Source organism: Phyllopteryx taeniolatus, chromosome 17 (genome assembly GCF_024500385.1).
Source record: "Phyllopteryx taeniolatus isolate TA_2022b chromosome 17, UOR_Ptae_1.2, whole genome shotgun sequence".
NCBI lineage: Eukaryota > Metazoa > Chordata > Actinopteri > Syngnathiformes > Syngnathidae > Phyllopteryx > Phyllopteryx taeniolatus.
This window is the reverse complement of record NC_084518.1, coordinates 11431772-11455956: the sequence shown is the minus strand read 5'-3', so window position 1 is coordinate 11455956 and position 24185 is coordinate 11431772. Positions and strand designations below refer to the sequence as shown.

At 39.8% G+C, this 24185-nt stretch overlaps 1 protein-coding gene across 4 annotated transcripts in view; it reads right to left on the bottom strand.

The window, feature by feature from the left end:
• Positions 1 to 24185, bottom strand: part of nrg2a (neuregulin 2a) — a 135897-nt gene that overhangs the window by 64071 nt on the left and 47641 nt on the right. For 3 of the 4 annotated variants that reach the window (XM_061750850.1, XM_061750849.1, XM_061750851.1), the window contains exons 2-3: positions 7091 to 7256; positions 3070 to 3188 (exon numbers count right to left, since the gene is read on the bottom strand). In XM_061750850.1, coding sequence (XP_061606834.1) covers positions 3070 to 3188; positions 7091 to 7256 — 285 coding nt within the window. Of the gene's footprint in view, positions 1 to 3069; positions 3189 to 7090; positions 7257 to 19940; positions 20263 to 24185 lie in introns of those variants that run through there. The other variant, XM_061750852.1, reaches the window with a different exon arrangement.

The following is a 24185-nucleotide window of genomic DNA, read 5'->3' as shown; positions in this document are numbered from 1 at the left end:
GAGAAATGGATTGTTATCATATCTCAAAATTTTACAGTAGATGTTAGTGAGTCACGCTTTACCTTCAAAGGAGTTCACGCTCACGTCCCGTCTGATACATTGTAACTATACAGTGTGTTCCAGCCTGCTTGCTTTGTAATACAATATTCACAGATCATTATATAGGGTTTCACTGTCACATGTTGCTAAGCTTTCCAAAAACATTTAAGGAAACAGGTGCTGCCACAAGGGATTCCCCTGACCTCTGCAGGATGTATTGCAGCATTCCACTTATCTTAAATGATTAGGCTACAATTAAATGTGACGGTTTGCACCAAGCATGGGAGCTAGCCTCATTGAATAATGCCTAAAAAAAGGCTATGTAACGTTTCCGTGTCAGCACAAGGTGCATAATCTGGATGGGAATCTCAACTGGATGTGGTTGCCTTCCTATCTGTATGCTGGCAATTGGACCAGCATGTTGGTTTTCCTAGTACAAGGGTTCCTTTCATTATTTGCAAAGATCTGCTACTCCAGTGGCGCTGCCTGACTGTAAACAATAACAGTTCGTCGTGACGGATGTAAAGCGAGAAGGCTGAGTGAGTGTTGTGCCTCAACGAGCGTACAAGGGCACTGAGTGACGGCTGGATTCAATGCACCTCTTTTTTCACTCCTCGGCAGCCACAGTTGGCCTCTCAAGTAGGAGTGGGATGTCTACAGAAATGAGCCCCTTGCCAAGGTCAGCAATGAGAGTGACGATATCTTTGCCGTGGCGTGGAAAGAGCGGCTCGCTCATTACCCCGCCTCAAAGAAATGTACAAAAAGATCCAAATGTTTCGCCAGCAGTAGCACGGCTATGTCACCATGCATGCTCAATTGAAAAAATAAAATAAGCAAAACACAATCTGTACGCTGTTTAACGTCACGGCCTCTTTTCTGCACAGCATCATCGTCCTGAGACGTTTTTACAGTCAGGTGAATACCAGCAGGAACATACTGTACATTCCTTCTAAGACATCAAGCACAGGCCAAAGGCACACCAACACTGGTATTTATTATTCTTATTATTTTAAGTATATATTTTAAGTATATATCCTTTTTTGTATTTTGTCCATGGATGAAGGACTATTAAAGCCAGACTATAAAGTCCCGCAAAAATGAAATGACAAAAAAAAAAAATAATCTGGAAAAAATAGGAATGCATATTTTACAACAATATAGTAATAATTTTAGGTGAAAACATTGGAATTTAGATAGTCATCCATCCATTCATCCAACCATTTTCTAAAATACTTATCCTCATTAGGGTCAGGGGTGAGCTACAGCCTATGCCAGTTGACTTTGGGCAAGAGTTGGGGTACATCCTATTATAACTATGCACTCTCACGTTCACACTAATGGACATTTTAGACAATTTAGTCTTCAATGAACCTAATATGCATGTTTTTGGAATGTGAGAATAGACTGGCGTACCCAAAGAAAACCTAATTCAAACACAGGGAGAACTGACAAACACCACACAGGAGGGCCTGAGCCAAGATTCGAACCATGAACCTCCTAACTGTGAGGCAGACTTGCTAACCACTATACTACTGTGGTATACAGATACTCATCTTAGAGGAGCAATTTCTTTTCTGCATTTAGATGAAGATTTAGAATGGTCATTTTGTATAATTTTACTAGTACTAGTCTTTGGACGTATAAGACCTTATCAACAGTATGAAGCTTAATGTGATTGTGCTAGTGTTTGTGTCTGTTATTGAGGAAGCAAAAAGTACATGGATTAAATTCACCTGTTTTCTTAGGTTTGTTTGATCATCTAACCTGAACCAGTTTATTAAATATTTAATCATATAACCCTATTAACATACTAATAATAATACTGAAACATACGGATTCATGGATATATATACTTTAAGGAAAATCAACGGAAAATATTTTTTAGCTTGGCAAGATAAAAAGCCAATTGGGACTGCTACTAACGAAAATTTCAATAATCCATTATTCTTTTCGATGAATTGGATAAAAAAAGTTCTATTTCCTATCCCTTTAAAAAAAAAAACACAAAAAAAACAGGACATTATTTCAAATTGACAGTGAAGAAAATGCAAAAACATAAATTCATTATGATTTGGTTCGTAACATAAATAAGAAAAAATATTGATCATTGTTTTCCAAAGTAAAACCGGAGATAATCAGTATGCTTTCGTGGAGGGCTACAGTAATCTGAAGATTTTTACTGTTGTGAGGCTGTAATTTTAAATTAAGCAAGGTCCCTAAACGATTAATTGATTATCAAAATAGTCGCTTGATTTCATAATCGATTAGTTGTCAATTAATTGTTGTACCACTAAAGCCAAATTATTGTATGTAAATGTTATTAAACAGAAGAACGTGAAGGTTATTGTCTCACAAAAGGTACCAATTAAATTTCCATGCTGATTTTAAATATGTATAAAGTACATTTAGAATATTTGCATGCTATCTTTATAATTTCTAGCTTCAGTCTGCGCTCTAGACAAGCTGTGGATTTTTGCCACTCAGACACCAGATAACGATACATCCTTGCTTGGATAGAAGCAAAAGCACATGACTTGTATCCGCTCTTTATTTTTGTGTGTGGGGGGGGGGGGGGAGGAATACTGTCTGCAACCATGCAGCAAGTATACTACCCAAACACACTTGTAGCAGTGCTCAGAACCAACATTATTTCACCACCCCACCAAATGGAAGCAGCTGTTATCAAACATCTTTCACCAGCGACAGCACTTTCCAAAACACAACACTAGCATGTACTGTACTGTATTTTCCTCTATCAAAAAGTGAAACTTTTTACAGCTCTCAGGTGTGCTGTGTTTTTTATTCTGTTCTGCATTATGTTCTCATGTCACACTGCCAGATGCACATTGCTGAATAGTAGAAACCATATTAAAAACACTGCAAACCCCCAAAGACAAGGTGGACAGTTGTTCTTTATGGATTTTATCACTTTTGCATGCCTGTTTGGGATGCCCACTTTGGATCTTTAGTTGGCCGGAGAACAGTCATAAGTAATGAAGAACAATGCCAGTGCTTTCACTCGGTACTCACTGCTTTGGACGTTTATAGTGCCAGTGGAGTTGTCCTTTCCCAGCAGGTTCTCCACCACACAAGTATATTTTCCAGAATCCTCCAGTTTCGCTCTGCTGATCTGGAGTCTGGAGTTTTTCCTGTGGGAGACAATACTCGCACAGCTGAGTCAAGGGAATCCAGGCCATGAGGAAGCAACATGGAAACACACTGAGTGGAAATATGGGGGACAGCGAGGCAGACAACAGGACAAGCAGCCGCATGGCAACAGGCCTCTGCTTTGATAGGGTGCTGATTAGAGAGTGAAAACTTGTCTAGAATAATAGAACTACTTAGAATATTGTATAAAGTTCAAAGTGGTTTCATTAAGCCATGTCACACGTCTCGTGATGTTTTTTCATAACGCTGCTTTTAATTTGGCTCGAAAACAGCAACAGTGTCGACAAGGGGGCTTTAAATGCATCAACGTGTTCCAAGATTCTGTCTTTTACTTGCACATTACTGACATGCTCCTCTGGAGCCAGCAATTTTAATTACATGATCATTAGCCTACCGGAGACAGTGTGGAAAAGGAGCATGAATTATTAAGCGAGCAGGGCAAAGTGCTGCCTCTTTTAATGGGTGGCAAAGCTTGGTACTGCAACCAAAAGCACTGGAACTGGCATGTAATTGACACCCTGCCAAAAAAATGCTTATAACTGTCGATCAGTGATGCCGGTAAGGCATTACAAAGTAACGCGTGACTCCAGAATTCTGCCATTTTGAGTAACGAGTAAACACGTTACTTTCCCTGGGAGAGTAATCAGACTACAGTTACTTTTTCAAACCAAAAATGTCTCTTTCTAAGTACTGGTTTGTGGCTGCTGGTGACTCAAAAAATCGCAGTCCGGCCAGTCAATTGCTTTTAACCATTCACGCACACTGCTAATTTGTCAATAAGCGGAAGAAAGCTATTGGGAGGTGATTGTTGATTCTACATTGCACAGCGACGGTGCAGTATTATAAAAATGCAAATAAATGCAGGATTTCATTATTGCCACTCGATTTTTGTTATTTTCCTTTGTAAAAAGTGTATTTGATTGTTGTTACTTTTTTTATTTACACATTAAAAATACAGTTTTACTGTCGTGTTAAGTGTGCAATGCATTGTGGGTTAATTATTCATACCGAAATGTGCGGTCATAAATCGTCATACAGTACGGACTGACTCATGGAAGGACTTGCAATATTTATCTGAAATAATATTTACAATGAAAAGTGAGAACTTTCAACTTTATTGCAGTCCGGACTGTGAGCTGGTTTAACGCGCTGCACGGCTGACGTCACGCAAGTAAGTGCTTCTCCCCCCTCAATAACCCACACCTTTGCTAGTTAAACAGTTGCGTAATCTTGTCACCTTTTCTCGCTCTTTGCATCAAAATTACGATGGTGGGAGCAATGGTGTGTGTGTTTGTGTGTGTGTTTGTATGCCCCCAATATCAAACCGTACATGCACGGACAAACGCACGCACACACAGTTGCCTTCATGGACCACAATTGGCGTCCATTTACCAGTTAAGATTAGAGAAGTTTACTAAGAATGGGTTGTTCACGTTGAGGTACTTACTGTACTGTTATCATGTCAAGTCTGCACTAAGTTGCTGATTTAATGTGGTTTCAACTACACAAATACTTAAGTTATTGGTTCATATTGGGCCTCACAGTTCTGAGGACCGGGGTCAGCCTCACAGTTCTGAGGACCCGGGTTCAATCCCCGGCCCCGCCTGTGTGGAGTTTGCATGTTCTCCCCGTGCCTGCGTGGGTTTTCTCCGGGCACTGCTGTTTCCTCCCACATCCCAAAACATGCATTAATTGGAGACTCTAAATTGCCCGTAGGTGTGAATGTGAGTGCGAATGGTTGTTTGTTTATATGTGCCTTGCGTTAGGCTGGCAACCAGGTCAGGGTGTACCCCGCCTCCTACCCGATGTTAGCTGGGATAGGCTCCAGCACGCCCGCGACCCTAGTGAGGAGAAGCGGCTCAGAAAATGGATGGATGGGTTCATATTGATGACATCATTATGTAACTTGTGTGGCGTGCATTAACAAGTAATGGGTATGGTTCTTGTACTGTGGATAAGTGATATTCCTGCCACTTGGCAGCTGCTGAAAGTAACTAAAAAGTTACTTTTTTCTAACTTAGTTACTTTTAAAATCAAGTAATCAGTAAAGTAACTAAGTTACTTTTAAGCTCAAGTAATCAGTAAAGTAACTAAGTTAATGTTACTTTAGCGGCAGCAAGAGGTTCGATGAATATTGCAAATAGCATTGGTAAGAGTGGATATGCTTGTCTAGTTCCTCTTTGTAAAGTCAAACTTTGTGAAGTAATCCTAATTGTGGTGATTGACGCTTTCGGCGAATTGTATAATGTTGCTATCCAATGTATAAATGAATCTCCAAAGCCAAATTTATGAAGTACTGCAAACAGGAAAGCCCAGTTAACTATCGAAAGCTTTCTCTGCGTCAAGTGACAGGATGATTGCATTTAGAATTTTATGCTGTGACATGCTTATTAAATTTAACAGACGTCGGACATTATTTGTGGAACTTCTACCTTTAATGAAGCCTGTCTGGTCATAGTGGATTATCGACGGGAGTACTTTTTCAAGTCTTGCTGCGAGGGCTTTTGAGATAATCTTGACATCTACCTTAATCAGTGATAAGGGCCAATAATTAGCTGCGAGAGTGGGGGATTTACCTGACTTTAGTAATAATTTAATTGAAGCTGTGTTCATATGGGTACTAATTTGACCTTTATCATTTATCTCCTCGACCGTTCTGAAAAATGTAGGTGCTAGTATTGGCCAGAAATGCTTAATGAATTCAACGGCGATTCCGTCCGGGCCAGGCGCTCGTCCCGATTGCAGATTTTTTTTAATGCGTTATGTAATTCTGTGATGGTTAAAGGAACATTAAGGCTGTCTTTAATTTGTGTATTTAATTGACGAATGTTTAGATCCTAAATAAAAGTTTAAAGTTCTTTTTAGTCTGGGTTGTTTGAAGATGCGTATAAGCTGCTATAATAATTCTAAACTATTTAATTTATTTCTAGCAGTGACTGTGTACAGTTGCCGTTTGAATCTTGAATGGCTGTAATTAATTACTTTTCTTTATTGCGCTGAAGTTGGTTCGCAAGGAATTTTCCTGATTTATTATTGTACTCAAAGTTAGTGTATCTTAACTGTTGTTGAAGAAAATCTGTTATTTTTGATAAGATAACGTCTAATTGATATTTTGCCTTTTGAAGTTGGTTTCTAAGCGTATCTGATGGATTAATTGCATATTCTTCTGTGAGGTTTTTAAATTTTTCCTCAATTCCATTTTCAAATTTTTGTCCTTGTTTTTTCTTATACGCCATGTTGGTGAGGGTCCCAAACTTGACTAAATTTTTAGATTGAGAGAAATTGGTGCATGGTCGCTGATGATGATTTGATGTATTTTGGAGATAATTCTTTGAGCTGCCAAATTGTTTGAAAGAAAAAAATCCATTCTTTAGAAAGAGCGGTAAACTGACAAAAAAAATTATATTCTCGTTTTGTACGGTTTTTCAGCCTCGATATGTCAAAAAGACCAAAGTCGTCCATATGCTGCTCTAGTATATTGGGGCAATGTGGCTGATTGCTATTTTTTAGATTTGAGCGATCTATTAGGGTATTTAGCGTAAGGTTAAAATCACCTCCCAAGATAATTGTAGAATTGGCTGACAAGTTTAAGAAGTGTGCAAAGAGCATGTGAAAAAAGGCTGGATCATCTTTATTAGGAGCGTATACAATTGTGTAACGTTTGTTAAATATTGTAGCCTGTATAATTATGTATCGGCGTTCTGGATCTGTACTATTTATTGCAACTATTAAAAAGTTAATATTCCATAATATGTTCCTTTTAAAGGCAAATGTGATTAATTTTAAAACATGTTCTTGAACTATACATTTACACACTGCTGGTGAAACATCATTTACTTTAGTATTCAGTGTTAAATATTATTAGTACTTTTTTTGTACTCACTGGCTGTTCTTTATTCGAATTTTTTTGCTTTTCTTCAGTTCGTTGCCATCTTTGAACCATCGGTAGGTCGGCAGAGGGTTCCCCGTGGCCTCGCACTTGACTGTGAGCTTGCTTCCTTCGTCCACTATTGATGGATTCTTCATTGGTTTTAACTTTGGAGCTGAAGCTAAAAAGACGGGAAAAAAAAGAGAAACAGTTACTGAGAATTCTTGAGTTAAAAAAAAAAAAAAGTTTAGTTTGCACAATTGATGCTCCACTGTGTGTTTGTGTTTTACCAGAAAAAAAGAGGACATTAAGGCAGTATGGAGCCAAGTGTCCCTCAATGGACTGAGCTAACAAGTCTCTCATGTGACCAGCAGATGTTGACACCAGAGGCAACATCAAGTTGACGTCAAACTCACAACCAGGTGCATTTTCAAGCTGGTTATCTTGCTATACAATTGCCTGCTATCGGATATAACACAAGATATTATAGCAAACATCCACAATCAATTGCCACTGTAGAATTAACGCTTACTGGGTAAAACATGTTTTAGGCTGCTGCTATTGTGTGCGTGACTCCAAATATTGTGTCATTTCTATTAATGTCATGCGTTAGGTTATGAAAAATGATCTTTGACACACACACACAAACACTCATACAGTACATGAAGAATACACAGCCACACAAACACTTGCCAGCTGACAGCTGCACACATGTTTAGGGGAAGACTCACTCAGGGTGGGGAGAGTGAGCCGGGGTGAATGAGGGTCAATCAGGGGATGGCCAAGATGCCCCCCTCCTTCTCGCTCACACACAAAAACTCTCTCCATTCATGATATCATGTGAATGCTTAGCTGATTAATGCTTCCAATTACAGCTGTTAGCAAGTCCGTCACGGATAGCAATGAGAACACAAAATTTGGAGTTGTGATGCATTTATAACAACTTTTTCCTCTACCACCCACCCATGTCCTCTTTCTGTCGAAAGTGTCCTACTTTCATGACCTGATGAAGTTGTCACTACGCAACGTAAGGCCAAAGCCACAGAGAGTATCCAATCCGCCCGCTCTTTGCTGTCCGCCCCCTCGTCAGCTAGAGCCAGTGAGTATTACCCATAATGTGACGATTTAGTGCTCTCGCAAACCCGATCTAGCATAACTTATCTCCCAAACAACCCCCCCCCCCTAACCTCCCTATCAAAAAAACACAATTGTTACAACCCAGCCAACCCACACTACTAAACAAACCCTCATAACCTTCCCCCCCCGCATCAATAACCCACCAACCCCCATCAATAAAAATAAAAACACCAATATCCATAACTATATCCCATACACCCAAATTTAAAGTGCATACAAATAAAACAATTCCACTTACTACACAGGCTCCCCCATCCCTTCCGACCATCTCCCCCCCAACCACACAAACCCCCCCCCCCCCCCCCCCCCTTCTCCATCATACACCATGACCACAGCATAACACTGAGGCGCCCCCACTACCGGTCTCACAACACCTACATAACTTCATATCCTATCACCATCCTCAAACCCTCATCCCCCCCCCCCCCCCTCCCCCCCCCCAGCGCCCCACCTCCCCCCCTCTCCATTACCCCAGTACAATATTACATTAGGAATCAAGTACACCATATAAACCAATCCCTCAGGAACTACAACCCCCTCCGCAGATACACACATGCCCTTCATCAACACCAAATAAGAGACATATACCTCGTTGTCACTACAACATCTAACTTCATTTGTCATGATTAAACCCACAAAGATAGGCAAGCAACACGAAGTCACAGTTTAGCTAATTCATTGCTGGTCAAACATTAACTCCATGTCAGTTAATTGTCGTTTAATTTAATTGAAAAGACAATAAAGTAATGGACAATATGAATATTGGTTTTAATCATATAAAATGATGTGATTGTGAATGTGTTAGGAGGCTAATTAACACAAGTACAGATACTAAGTGCAAAATGGCTAATGTGCAGTGAGGATTGTATGACTTGATTTTTGACTTTCTTAACCCAAGAAATGACTTGACTCGACTTGCTTGAAATTTAGTTGGGACTCGACTTGACTTTTCGCCACATTAACTTGGGACTTGTTGGAAACTTGAAGGTTAAGACTTGAGACTTACTCATACTAGGTCTTGCACATAAATGGTAAATGAAGTGCACTTACACAGTATAGCGCATCTACCCCATCACTTTGCCCAAAACGCTTCACAGAGGCACACATTCACCCATTCACACACACATTCATACACCAATGGGTGGCTGCTGCAATGCAAGGCATTGCCAGGTCCACTGTGGACAATTTGGAGTTAAGTGTCTCGCCCAAGGACAATTTGACAGCGGACAGTCGGTCTATTTGAGCCGCCAAGCCTTCAGTCACTGGATGAGCAGCTCTACTAACTTATCCACAGTGGCCCTTTTCACATATGTGACTTACTCACACCTCTGGTAAATACTAAAGATACATACTTATTCTATAGTACTCCACAGAGTTTGCGGTGTACAGTGCAATCTGATTTTCACAGACATCAGGCGATGACATAAAACAGTCAAATTCAAAATAGCTCAAACACAGCTCAATAACAAAGAGTATTTTTAGATCAGCAACATCTATTTATATTTTTGTCTGTCAGCCACTTGGTATTTATGGCACGTGGAAGTTGGGATGCTGAAATAAGACAGATGAGTCTTTGTTGGACCTGATACTATATCACAGAAAATGGATACATGAGGATGTCATGTAATTGATTGAAGATTTTAGATATCTTCTTATTGAAGTCATAGCAAAATATAATCCGTGTTCCAAATTATTATGCAAACAGTATAGGATTTAAGTGAAGTAAACATTTGCATATTTGTTTTTCTGGGGAAGTTTTGGCATATTTTGTTTAACCTGTCTATTTAGATCACTGGTATGAATCTCAGACAGGTCTCCCAGATTAGCCTAATTACAAGGAATATTACAGGTTGTTCCACACTATCAAGTAGTCAAATCTCTTACGGATATAAAAAGACTGGACATTTCAAGAAAATAATCATACTGTTAAAAAAAAAACATTGGCAAACTGGTTTGTTCTGATAAAAGTGTACAAAGAAATTTCTGTCTGTCTGAATGTCTGTTAGGCAAATGCATTGTATTAATAGAAGAGCTGTTAAAAGACCTCTGATGAGCAGCAAGCAGGTATTTGAAGCTGCTGGGGTCTCTGGAGTCCCAAGAACCTCTTGATGCAGGATCCTTTAAAGGCTTGCAGTCGGGCATAAAGCTATATTTCGGCCACCCTATCTGCAGTAAGCTCAGAAATCCTTGAAGACTAAGTCTCACACAACTTTATCGCCAATAAATGCGGTGTTACTTTAAATGTCGCCGTTCTTGATAGTTGGTGGATGCCCACCGTGTCTTGAAAAGGCTGCAAATTGCCCAAGGAGGTGACAAAGTGATGTTTTGGGCTACAATTATGGGGAGTGAAATGGAAGGCTCATATAGGGTGCCTGAAGTTGTCCAAATGACCTCTGAACTGTGGCTTCTGCAGTAAAATCATTCTAATGCTAGAAAAACACACCTTTGCACACTGTTAAATATACCATAGAAGCTTTAGCTGCGATGGGTATAAAGGGAGAAATATTAATGGTTTCACCACCATCATCCCCTGACATCAACCCTATTAAGAAGCTATGACGGTAGATGGCAGTATACATCCAAACAGCAACTCTGGGAGGCAATTACTGTCGCCTCAAATTAAATAGAGGCTGAAAATACACATGGACCTAGTTAAAGTTCATTGGATGAGATATTTAAGGTGATACTGATGATGGGCTCTGAGACTACCATCTAATTTGTTGGGCAAAGTTTAATAGCATTTCCTCTAATGTAAGGACAGAATGCAGTGTCCCCACTATTATACCTTTGTTGATGCTAATATAATTATTGATGTTCCAAAAATGTTATTAACTTTAATTTGTATTTAGGAAAATGAACAAAACAACATACAGTTAATAATTAGGAACACCGTGCATACACATTGGCTGAACATACTGGAATGTCAGGTGCTATTGGTTTATCAAGAAGGACCACATGCAGAACTTTAAACGTCCAGATGTTTCCCATTTTTTACATGAGCTGTAATAGGCTATATGGGATGTGTTGTACGAAAAGAACCTGCATTCATGAATACTCAAACGTTCACCAACGTTTTCATCAACTGGCCTTTACCTCTAAATGTAGCGTGGCAAGAAAACTTTGAATTTGACTCCAGTCTCCAAATGTTACTATTTAACTGACTTTCCCCGTTATCTTACCCATCTATATGGAATACAGTGCCTAAACATCTGCGCTATATGGCCTTACACGTTCCACTCTGCTAGATTTGGCCCAACACGGTGCCTGAGGAAAGCCTGTCATCCTGTCATCGGCAGAAAGAATAGCAAGAATGAAGTTGCCCCATAAAAAAACAAACAAAAAAATGTTTAGTACTTTGCTTCAACACAGGTCTGTCCTTGCCAAGTAAATTAAACAAGTTTTCTCTTCACCTGGAAGAGTTACAGAAACACTTATCGGTAAGCCAGATGTGGAAGAAGGACCACTCCATGCACAAACGTAATGAAGACGCAGGGAGCCGTCACTTCTCTCTACCTTCGCGACACAGATGTTCAACAGTTCTCCATAGAGATTCATATTCACGTCTATCTTCAAGGCTCTTTCATCTACACAACATGACATCCATGAACCTCCTGGCAGCGCACACGCAGTGTGATATACAGTGGATGCTCCTCTGTGGGTCGCCTGATGAGGAAACCATCGCACAGGAGATGTTTGCTGGACACACATGAAGTAGAGCGCAAGTCGACCGTGGTCACATAAAGTCTTTTTTTTTTTTTTTTTTCCCCGAGTCATGATTTCTCAAACGGTCGTCTCGTTTTTGCCTGACACCTGTGGGAAATGTGTCACGCAGCAATGATATACTCAGGGCCTCTGCAAGCGCCTGATTGTCTGCTTTTGAAGTGGAGGGGCAGCTGCAAACGTGGACAATAAAGGGCCAAAACGGAGCGCTCAGGCCTGTGTGGCATGTCAGCGGCTCACGCTCATGGCCAACAGTTGGAAAAGTCAGCGCGACCGCACCGACTGTAAGAACAAGTTGCTTGATGAATTAACAAATGCTCATATAATTGTGTCAACATCTCTCATTTACTTCCAGAAGCTTAGGGGAGGAATCTGAGGCATGCAGTTGTAAAACCCCCCCTCCCCCGGACAAAGTATCCCAGATTATTCTGGTATTATGCCACTTCACTACATGCTGTTCAGAGACAAATTGCCCAGTGATACAGCTTGAGACCTTTGCATTGGGCCGATGGTGTTCCGACTGAGGACCAGTTAGTGCACCGTAACATCTGTTCTAAAAGATCATTTCTCAACCACAAGCAAGGAAGTTGCTTTCACCAGATAATTAGCTGGTGCATCGTTTTAATATGACTCAAAGCCTTTGAGATAATGCAACCTTTTACAATAACAGCATATGGTTTCTTTCTCCATCTGACTGTTCAAGAATGCTCATTACTCTTTATCACAATCCTTTCTCCAGTGTTAACTTATTTTAGTTAAAATTGTAGCACTATACTATTATGTTCTAATTTGACTATTTTCAAGCAAGACAAGCATCATATGCCACAAAAACATGGTACTAATTGAATTGGATGGACAAGTGGATATCTATGATCTCTAAAATTCCTTTTGATTGTGTGAAATTGATAGTTCATTAATTACATCTTGAAGCAATTGAAGCAAAATGTGAGTGCGATAACTTGGAATGCATCTACAGAATAGTTTCAGAATTGAGTACTCTCCTGATTAAGCCATCAATTATTAATGTAATCGGATAAAAAATTATTTTGCATTATTGAACAACAATACCAATACAAAATATGCACGTAAGGTCCAGTTATTATTTTTGTACACTTGAGGTCGCTCTCCGCGTATGTGTAATTTTGAATGTGTGAATGCTTGAAAAGGCGGGGTAGTGAGTGACCTGTGTCTTGGCGAATGAGAGTGCTGTTGGCTGCTGCAAACTCAGATTAGCCAGTCTGTACTTTTTTGCTTAAATTTTTACTGTAGTCGATTAATCATTTCAGCCCTAGCAACCAGCAGAGGTGCTGTTGATTCCATCTCAACTAGAAGAACACGGCTAACTCTTTCGGAGAGCATTATACAGCGCTGACAAGAAAACAGGACTTTCAGAAATAGATTCTCTTATACCCTTTTAGTGCCTGTAGTCTGTCAATGAATGTGCATCCCTTGTTGGAGCATTTTAGTGTTAAAAAAATTGCCTTCTAAAATCATAACCACTGAAATACGTAAGTTTCCATTAATTATAATGTATCCTTGTTTCTGAGAACAGGTTCCTGATTTATAACTCAACCTGACATGCACAGAAATATTTTCAGCATTGATTGCTGTTTAAAAACTATCATTAATATTTTCCCTAATCCCTCCTTTCGTCACTTCCTCCACTTTGTATACTGTTTTTATCCTGTTCAGTGTAGCTGTTGTCGTACTATATAGTTGAACTGGATGTTGGCCATAACTGTAGTCTAGTTTCATGCAAGAGGTATGGTTCAGTTCAGTGCAATATGCATTTTATTACATTTTCATTGTAAAGTGTCCTAAAATATGCGAGCTGTGTCCCACTTTTCAGTACCCCTTGTTTGCACTGTAGGTCGGGAGTGTACTCTTGGGTACACATAAAGGAGGATGGATCTAGACATTGTCCCCTAATTAAAAGAGAACTGTCCACTTTGTTCTTTGTTATGATAAATGAAAACGTGCGAATCAGGCAGTTATTGTCAGCACACTGCATGGTATGCTAGCTTTTTTTTTTTTTGTGGTTACTACACATTAATTGGCAGATTAGAATGCTTACTTAGTAATATCCACCAGTTCAGAGTTTATTGATCCAAACCGTTTTGCTTCACTTCACTGGCTTATGACTCCAAATAGGTTGTGATGCAAATTAAATGTAGTATAAAGTAGGTTGATTGAAGACTCTAAATTGCCCGTAGGTGTGAATGTGAGTGCGAATGGTTGTTTGTTTCTATGTGCCCTGCGATTGGCTGGCAACCAGTTCAGGGTGTACCCCGCCTCCTGCCCATTGATAGCTGGGATAGGCTCCAGCACTCCCGTGACCCTTGTGAGGATAAGCGGCTCCGGAAATGGATGGATGGATGGATAAAGTAAATGGAGGTTATACAGTATATGAAATCACTTCGCTCCTCTCTTTACGAGTCATGGCTTTACTCACCATTTATCTTTAACATACAGTACCTTAACTGTTACATTTAAATTATACCAACCATGGAATGAGGTTTGACAAAAATGTTTGCCAAAAATTAAAATAAAAAAAAATAAAAAAACATCAGAGTTACGACCACATTTGCATGCTTGTGTCCTAGAAATCATATACTCACTAGAATTTTTTTCAGCAAAGTTCATGCAATTAATTTTGTACTGATGGAAGTCACCTGCACGTAACCGAAAACGTTTTGTATAGATTCAATCAAGTGTAACCATGGTAAATTTATTAACAGAATCTGATTCAAGTGCATTTTGCATTTTTCTATTGCTATGCTGTGAGATGCAGTCATTAGAATTCGTTCACTTCCCCAGTAGAGGAGTTGATCATTGTAACTTTTCCCAGCTGACTTTTGGCAAAAGACAGACTGGTCGCCAGTAAAGGTCGGGCACATTGATAGTGTATATAATTCAAATAAATCTGCTCCAAAAAAAAAAGTGGCCTATTAAAGTGACATGGGTGTTTTGGATTGAGAGCAAGGCCCGCTTTGTGTTGCAGTTCATGTAAATGACTTGTGTCCAGGAAGTGCACGCAGTATTTTGGAACACGGGAAGTTGAATGCACCAATTGTGCCACAAAAAGCACCAAAAAAAGATGAAAAAGGAGGATTATTCTCCTGATATCGGCCAGTACTTGAAGATCAGCGAACAGACCTTATCCTTTGCCGCGGTAGCAGCGATCCTGCTCGATGCACCAATGAAATGTGTGACGTTCTAAAGTTATGAAGCCAATTACAATAAAAAAATTAAAAAAAGAAAAGATTTGAGATTATTAACTGCTAATTCAAGATGAGCTCATTCAAGCACCTATGGACATCGGTGAACAGCCATCCATTTACGAGTTCAATACAACACATTTATCTTTTAACTTATGGCATCCATCTCTTATACTGTATACAGAAACATAAAATGAGTAATAGAGAGAGAGGAGAAAAACGGAGATATATTCCCTAATTGATGGGAAAAGAAATGAAGTAGCTTGCTTGTATTTCTTAGCACAACTGTGAACGACTTTTGAATGTAGTCACCAGCCACTTTGTTAGAGGCGCTTGTGACATAATACCACTTTGATTTAATACAAAAGATGCATTTACAAAGAAATTAAAACTCACCTACAGAGGTATTCATTTACAATATGTTTATTATGACGTTTTCAGTGCTATAGAAATTTTGTTTATTATCGGTCATGTTATTATTTAGCTAGTTTTCATTCAATTGTTGGTTACTATTTGAACCTTTTCATATTGGAGCAAAATTTGCCCTAACGCTGTGACTTGTGAGTGCAGTGCATTAAAAAGGTTCAGACTCAATTGTGCTTTGTGTGTAGGTATGTTCTGAGAGCTTCGCTTTTACAAAATAAACAGTCTCCACTCAGCATGCATTACGGTGTTTTATAGGCACATTACTGCTGTATTTGCAGCTTAGTGATGAATCAAGTAGCTGTGAGGTGTTGTTTTTGATTAGCTTTCCGTGTTGTGCGGCCACACCAACATACGCATTGCCGAACTGTTTGAGATGTCGCCAGCTCCTCTGATTACTGAAGCATTTTGTTTCTGACTTAGTTCAGTAGCTTCGATTGAAGCTCTAAAGTGCCTGGTAGGTGTTTGAACATGATAAGAAAGATCTGGCACAAGATGAAGGAGGCTCTTCAATTCCACAACCAATTATTAGCAGTCCGTGTGCGCTGCGCACGCACACTCACAAACAGCTACCGCACCGGATGCAAACCTGTGTTTTGTCTTGACACAAGATGGATGGTCAGTACAATTACAATGCTAGTAAATGTGTATTTATTTAGGCCAATGACACTTTGTGCGAGGAGTTCCACAATCTCACAAGCGGCTCTGTCTTTTCAACGCATTGATGTCAATGTTGATTACGTGCCTGTGACCTCCTCTTCAGCAGAAGAATGACAACAAAGTTGCCCAGGTTTACGCCAACCCCCTCAGGTGTCTTTTCTTCTTCTGTAAGAATTTAACATTTTGCCAGCTTTGTTAGCATTATCATGAGAGTGTCGGCTTTCAACCACACACACACATTTGAGTCTGGAAGAAAATCCCCATGTTACATTGCTGCTGCAAAATGCACCAAATCAGCAAGCTCATCCTCGCTTGTGGCCTCACTGCTAAATAGTACGAACATTAGGGTCACACTGAAAAGGAAAAAAAAAAAAAAAAAAAGCAAAACAAAAAACAATACTACAAAAAAATTGGGTATTTAAATAATCATGATTTTGAGATAAATTAATATTACAAGAAAAAAAATTTCATGTGAATAAAGCTCTAATAGTATGATAATAAAGTTGTAATAATATGGGAATTTCGTATTCTATTTCAGGATAAAGCTTCAATATCAGACTAAAGTTGTAATATTACAAGGATAATTTTACTTTTACAAGAATAAAAGTCTAAAAATAAAGATTTTTTTTAATAAGGGTCATAGCATTACAAGAAAAAAAATTCATTTTTACAGGGATATAATTATAATTTTACAAGATTATGAGCAAAATTTTACAATAATAAAGTTGTAGTATTGAGGAGAAATAACAAGAACAGCGTTGAACTATTACAGAGAAAACTTTTAAAATGTGACTTCATTTTCCTAGTATTGCAACTTTTTCTCAACTTTTTTTTTCTTTTCAGTGTGGCTGTAGTAACCCTTAGTGAACTTAACACCTGCTGGGAAAATCACATCCCTTCAAAAACGTGCAAAGTTCCATTAAGAGGAAAGATGAAAGTAGAGGGGATAAGGCTGTCATATTCTTGACTGACAGGCCACTCATTGGTCAGATTACATACAATTACATTTGACACTCCTCAGACGCACACGGACATGTACACGAGCAAGCACATGCTGGACCACGCACCATCAATTAAAACAATGCAGGATATTGTTAGGGCAAGAAGAAAAAACTTGAAAATATTAATACTCGACTTGATTCATCTGACCTGACTTCTAAGTTTTTTCGAGATACAAGCCATCATTCGGACTTGCAAGTAAAAATGTAAGATAGAGTATGACTGCTGCATGGTGGCAGTGCACTCAACTCACTTTACAGCAAGCAGATGTATGACAGATTCAATTCTTCAAAAATGAGGCTTATTAGCTTATTGCTAACACATGTTGAATTTACTTTATCACCCTTTAAGCAACATAGTTGAACACAAATGGTGGAGCAACACATACTCACAGACAATATAACAATGCTCTCAGGCATATAGTCTTCACTGTTTGCTAAAAATGACAAATATTACTGGATCTTACTGAAGAGTTGTGACCATCTCCACCTATGTTTGTATTATGCTACCATCAGGTGGCCCCTGGCGTACACACCAGAAGGAGCCTGACAGTCACTATTACTTAATCATGAGGCACAAAATGTTCAGTTATTTGCAGTCTATTTAATTAGGCTATTGCTGTATGTTTTTGTGAAGTAGAGTGCTATTTTTCTTATTAAAAAGAAATTGTGGGGGGGGGGGGGGGCGTGAATGGAACGAAATAATGGCATTTCCATTCATTTCAGTGGGGAAAGATGACTTGAGATATTTGTGTTTAACTTCATATCTTAAAGTCATATTGCATTGTATGGAGGTGATCTGTAATTATAATTTAATATCATAACAATTTTGCATTAAAACAATATGGGGAGCATACTGATACAGTAAATTTCATAGATGTTTTTTTGTTTTTTTAAATAAGATGCCATCATTGCTTCTTTTGAATGTCTTTTATTGCTCTCAGGAGTGACGCTTACTCATCAATAATTACAAGGTGGCTACTTACTTATTACAGAGCTTTAAGACTCAATCTTTTCATCTTGCATGATACATTTCACAGTCTCAATTTGATGCCGTGTGCACTGTGAATGTGGACACTACACGGGCTACTTAAGCAGGAGTTGAATTTTGTAACTAGATTATTGGCATAGAAAATAGAGCAAAAAAAAAAGGCGATTTGAAAATCACATTGCTGCATTGCACTGTGCACTTGTGCTTCAATGTCATTTTCGGATATAAATGAAAAAGCCCCGGGATGATTAAATCTGACATGCCACATATTACTTTATTTGCTGGCATCATATCCATGATTGAGCAGCACTGTGTTCGAGTATGTTGATCTATACACTAGAATAGCAGTTCACAACCAGGGTGCCGTGACACCCTAATGTGCCATAAGAGATCATCAGGGTTTCTGCAGGAAATTATTCACTTTCACTTCATTTTCCCAAAAATCATTTTAATTAAAAATATGTGTCTATTCGTGTCTCTATGCCAGTGATTTATATTGTGACAAGTAGAGCAATTAAAAGTGCTTCCATTAGATGGCAGAAGTTAAAATAAACCTGTGCATCCACCTGTTGCCATTCATAAAACAGAATAAGTCATGGCGTCCTTCGAGTATATCAGCTTGTGTTCAATTAAAAAGGCACACATTTCACACTGAGTAAGTAACATTGAGATGAAATCATCATAATTTTAGTATTGATACTTTTTGGGACATTTTTGTTTGGGGGTGTGCTGTGAGATTTTTCTGATGTAACATGGATGCCTTGGCTTAATGAAGGTTGTGAAACTAGAACATGCAAACCAACTGTATGTTCTGTTGTATGTCATGTAGATGCCATTAGATTAGATCTGTTGCAGTGCTTGCTGATTAATGAAGATGCTCCCCCAAAACATTTTCTTAGTATTCCACTGTTTCTAGATCACTATCACGTAGGTGTTATAAAACATATTTTGTAACCGTGAAAAAAGAAAAGAAAACAGAGTTTCAAAAGAGAAAGGTAAAAACCGAAGATAGCCAGAAGCAAACGTCACAGCACACAGAGTAAAGTAATTTCAATGAAACAGGGGATGGTGGGCTTCCCCATGACCTGAGGTCAGTTTACAGTGACATGCTGCAGCTTGCATGCAACCACTAGTGAGCAAGCACATTTGCTACACTTGTGACTGGGAAGACTCTAGTGATACTCTGACATGGAAGCAAAAAATAAAGACGCAATTTTTCTGTACGGTGACTCTTCACTGACATCCAAAAACCACTGAAGAAGCTGATAAATTATTAACCCTATCCGAATGTGTACTAAGCTATGGTACTGCACTGTGTTCCACAAATACTTCCACAATGAAAATGTCAAACAGACAACACTATTACATAATTTTCGCTCTGTGGGAATAATGATGAATCACGGCTAATCAGATTTTAACCTACAAATTAACTTTTTTTTTTTTTTTATTATTTCCTTCTCTGTAAGGCTGAGAGAAAGCCTGAAAACAATGAGGTCACAAATCACACCGTTTAACTTCCCTACAATTCCAGCCTGCCGCCAAACCAGATGTGTCTCTACACGCTGTCCACATTAGGAGACATATGCATGTGACAACCTAGCGGCAAGCTTTGATGAGCCGAGGGTGATACTTCAGCAACACAAACTTCCTTTTAATTTGTTTCCTTTACAGTCTCATGCAAATATGGAAATTATTGTGCACCTTGAATTTCCTCTTACCTTGAGTGGGATCGCCCTCCTTCTCTTTTTGCCCTTTCTTACCGCCCTTCTTTCTCCCTTTCTTATCTTTCCTCCTATTCTCTGTCATGCTTTCACAATGAAGTAAATCCTCTCAGTCAAAGAGCCCCAAAATAAGATAAGAATTAAAAAATAATGTTTTCTTTTCAAAAGTAGGTAGTCCGGTGGCGGGAACGTGTGGCAAGAGGGCAGCCGCAGACTCTGAGCCCAGTTAGAGCGTCTCTCTTCCTATATAGACTCACACCAATCAAGTACAGCAAGGAACCACCTACTCCTCACAGCAGGGAAAGAGAAAGAGAGAGAGAGGGACAGAGCGGGAGTGAGGAAGGAGGGAAGAGGGAGGAAAAATAGGGAGAGAAAAGGTGGGGTCGGCTTAAGAAAAGTGAGAGTACACGGAAGAAGGGAGGAGGCAAGAGGAAGGCATTTCCCATCGATAAGCAGTGACTCTTACAAGCCCTGCAGCCAAAATTAAGCACCAAGAGGACCCCCCCTTGAGAAAAGTCCCATGTGGTCCATACAAAAAAAGGTTTCCTCTACTAGCATCTTTTCTCTTTAGTAATGACCCGTGCCCAAATGAGACCAAGACCCCCTCCTTGCACTGCTGACCCCACCCAGATAACTCAAAAGGATAGGGTGGGTGGTGGGATGGAGGGGGAGGGGGGGCGGGCGGGCGGGGGCTGCCCTTGCCAATTTATTGTCAGGGTCACAAGTTACTTCACATCTGGGTCTGATTTGATGCGTTCAGATTCAGGAGATACGTGTGAGTGAGCAATGAGGAGATGGGTGCAGATGGTGGTGGTGGGGGGGGGGGGGGCCTTGTGGGGTGCCAAAAGTCAGATCCCAATCAGTGACAGACTACTTCTTACAAAATTACACAAAATCATCTTTTCCTTCCCCCTCTCTTGTCTGTCAGAACCCCCCACACGCCCCCCCTCCCAACCCCACCCCGACTCCCACTTGGCTACAGGCAAGTCGCAACACGCCCGTGGATGCACGACTCCCTCACAGTCCACATTACAGCCAGGTGTCACCGATACCCACGCGGCGGAAAGAATCCAGATTCATTAAACAAGATCGTATCTTTGAAACGGCGAGTAATATTAGACAGGACCCTTCTGCAAAAGCGTTTTCATCCCCGAGGTCTCGTTCATGTATAGGCTAGGATGGAGGAAAGCGGGGCAAGAGGGAAATGTTAGGACAGGAACTCAAGAACTTGACTGAGGTGAAGGCCAGCAAGAGAACACAGTTAGAAAGTTATTTTTTGTTTTGTTCTTTTAGAGATTTTAGTAGATTTTTTTTCTTTGCAAACATGCAAACTGCATTTAAGATGAGAATGACAGCAAGATGTATTGTTTTGATGACCTTATGCATAAAATATATGATTTTGACCATTATTTGTGGAGGAGTCACACTTGTGCTGAGGGAGAACCCATCATGCAATGCTAGAAAATGTTTCTTTTTTTTTTGACATTTGAGTTACAATGGTAATTCTTCCATCTCATTACACATATCACAACACCTTAATATCTTACATCATTCTCCATGAAATAGAAAGTAGTTTGCTCACTAAATGCAAATAAAAATCTACTTTTGAAACATTTTTTAATTGACATTTTTGCCATTTAAATCATAAACTGTCACCTGCGCACCGGAATTAGATTAGTACATTCCTGTCATCTGATGTCATCCTTTAGAAAACAGGAACTGTCTGATCAACATATGGACGCACAAACCTAAATCACTTTTGTTACAGCTTAAACCTTTGGCTGAGGTCTGTGTTCTATTGAGTATTAACATGCCATAGTTAGTCAACTCGCAGGAATATGAAAACAACTACATAACCAATACTAAGTCATAATAATAAGTAAGGGATGGCTTACAGACCAAGCAAGAACCTGTTAAAAAGTTTGGTGCAGATCCGGATAAACACATTAATAAAATTAGGCTTCCTAATAGACTATCCACTTCCTAGTTTTCACTTTCTTTGAAGCCATAGAGAGGTCTCATTTAGAGCAAAAAAACAAAAAGACACCTGTGTGTGAAATATGCGACGTACGGAGTGAAGGATGTATACGCTTTGTGAGGAAAAAACGCACCAGAATCTTCCTGCTGTGACTGTTCGTGAAGCATAGCCTTCCTGTGCCGTGTGACGATGTATTCTTACTTCATTGTACACTGTATGGCAACACAGTAAACTGAGGACCCTGTAATGTAAATGGTGGTTCATCCATTTATCTTAATTTCTCATGTCCCTAAGTGTGTGCTCTGAACATTTTAAGCTGCTAAGAAGGATCAGAGGTCGGGGGAACCCTTATCTAAGGCTGTTGCTGAGTGAAGCGGAGAATCATGTGGCTCTCAATGAAACCTGGCCATTGAAACTCAAAACAAAAAAAAGGTGGATGAGTCATCTGCTGGGCTCTCCCAGGTTTTGTCTGAGAGCAGCCCAAAGAGAATTCTTGACATGTCTCGGGAGGAGGCGGCGGCAGTAGCGCAGTTTGTAGGGGCAGCTAAGGGGTCATGTCTTAACAGGTCAACGCACTCAACAACGCACGCCTCATCTGCGATGCAAGAGATGTGCAAAAGGTCAACCTGTGGCCAGGTTTTGTCATGCCAGTCTGGTCTGATTAGGTGCTTACCTAAACCTAACTGCTCTTTCCCCTCTACTCTCTCCTCCTCGTGGCTGTTGCCAATAATCTAATCTGTCAGCAGAGGTAACCGATTCCTGGCAGGGGGCTTCAGTGCAGAGAGATCCGCCACCTTACCATACTATTCCCCCCCCCCCCCCCCTCCCCCAATATCAACACTCACTTCCTACTAGATTCTCCAGAATGAGACATTCGCTGAGCCTGTGTGCACGTGGGTGGGCATGTGGTTTATGTATGTGTCAGAAATGTGACTATTAGTGACGTCAGCACAGAGGAAATGAGGGCATCAAGATGATGGCGCGTAGATTTAGAGTAACACAGCCAGTTGTCTGTGCTGAGGAACTGATGACCGCCATCAGGCACGTCCACAACACATGCAAGCCTGTGAAATGTGAAATTTGTCGACAGCCGTTACGACTGGATGTGCTCGTAAGAACAGTGTCAGAAGATATGAACCTCTGGGATGGTGTGTATTTCAAAACTGAGGCTTCCTGCCAAACTGTTTGCAAACCTTCTGGGCTGCTGCTCAACTGGAAATGAACTATTTTGTAGCATTTAACAATATAAACGCATATGTGGGTGACATTTACTGCATGCCACTTGGCAGAGTTACAAAGACTGGAGAGAAAAAAAATGATGCGCCATTAAAAGGAGGGAAAAGGAGGAAAATACATTATGGTATAAAACAATCAATCAACAATGAAAGGTCAGATAACAGTTTGTGAAGGCATTATAGAGCATGAAAAAGCAGCAGTGTGTAGTTACAAGACTCTTATACAATAATTGATTTATTGATTTTGGACAATAATTGTACTACTGTCATTCGGCAATCACCAATACTGTACTGTACTGTACTCATAAAAATGCTGCGATACTACTACACCAATACCACTTCAACAGCCTGACATACTGTATATTTTCCTTGTAGGAGCCAGCCATGTCAGCTGTGTGGAGGTACTTTAACGTAAGTACCAATTTTAGCTCACTACAAATTATACACTGCTCGGGCCGTCCGGCAAGCACCGAGTTTCAAGCCCCGTCGCCCACTCTGTTTTGCTCCGCACGGCACATCGAGTGATGAGAGGTAAGCGGTGTTGTGATAAAGTATCACTACAGTTGTTCGTTTTTATTTTATAACTTGTGTAATTCTCAAAAAGCAGTTTTGTATTTCTTTTAGTTTTTACTCACTTTATTTTGTAGTTAACACACAGAGGTAACATGGCATTGTATTATTCCCCCAGACTCTACGTTCTTCTTCGTCTCTTATTCTGTTTTCATCGCTCATCTACTGTATGTACTCCTTTTACATAATGCCCCCTAGTGTTCAAACTAAGACACCACATAGCTTAAGTGCCTTATGTTGCAGGCTAAATTCAAGTAAAATTTGTGGCAAGACTTCGAAAAACATGCAGTTGGATATTAAAATGTCACTTGTTACTCTAAAAAGTGGTATAATTGAGTGGAACTTTTGCAATGCTCAAGAAAAATGTTGAAAAATGTCTAAGACGTAATCGGCATCGGCAAGCACTTAAATACAGGTCGTCGTGCTCGGTCTGAAAAAAAGCAGTATCAGTGCCTCTCT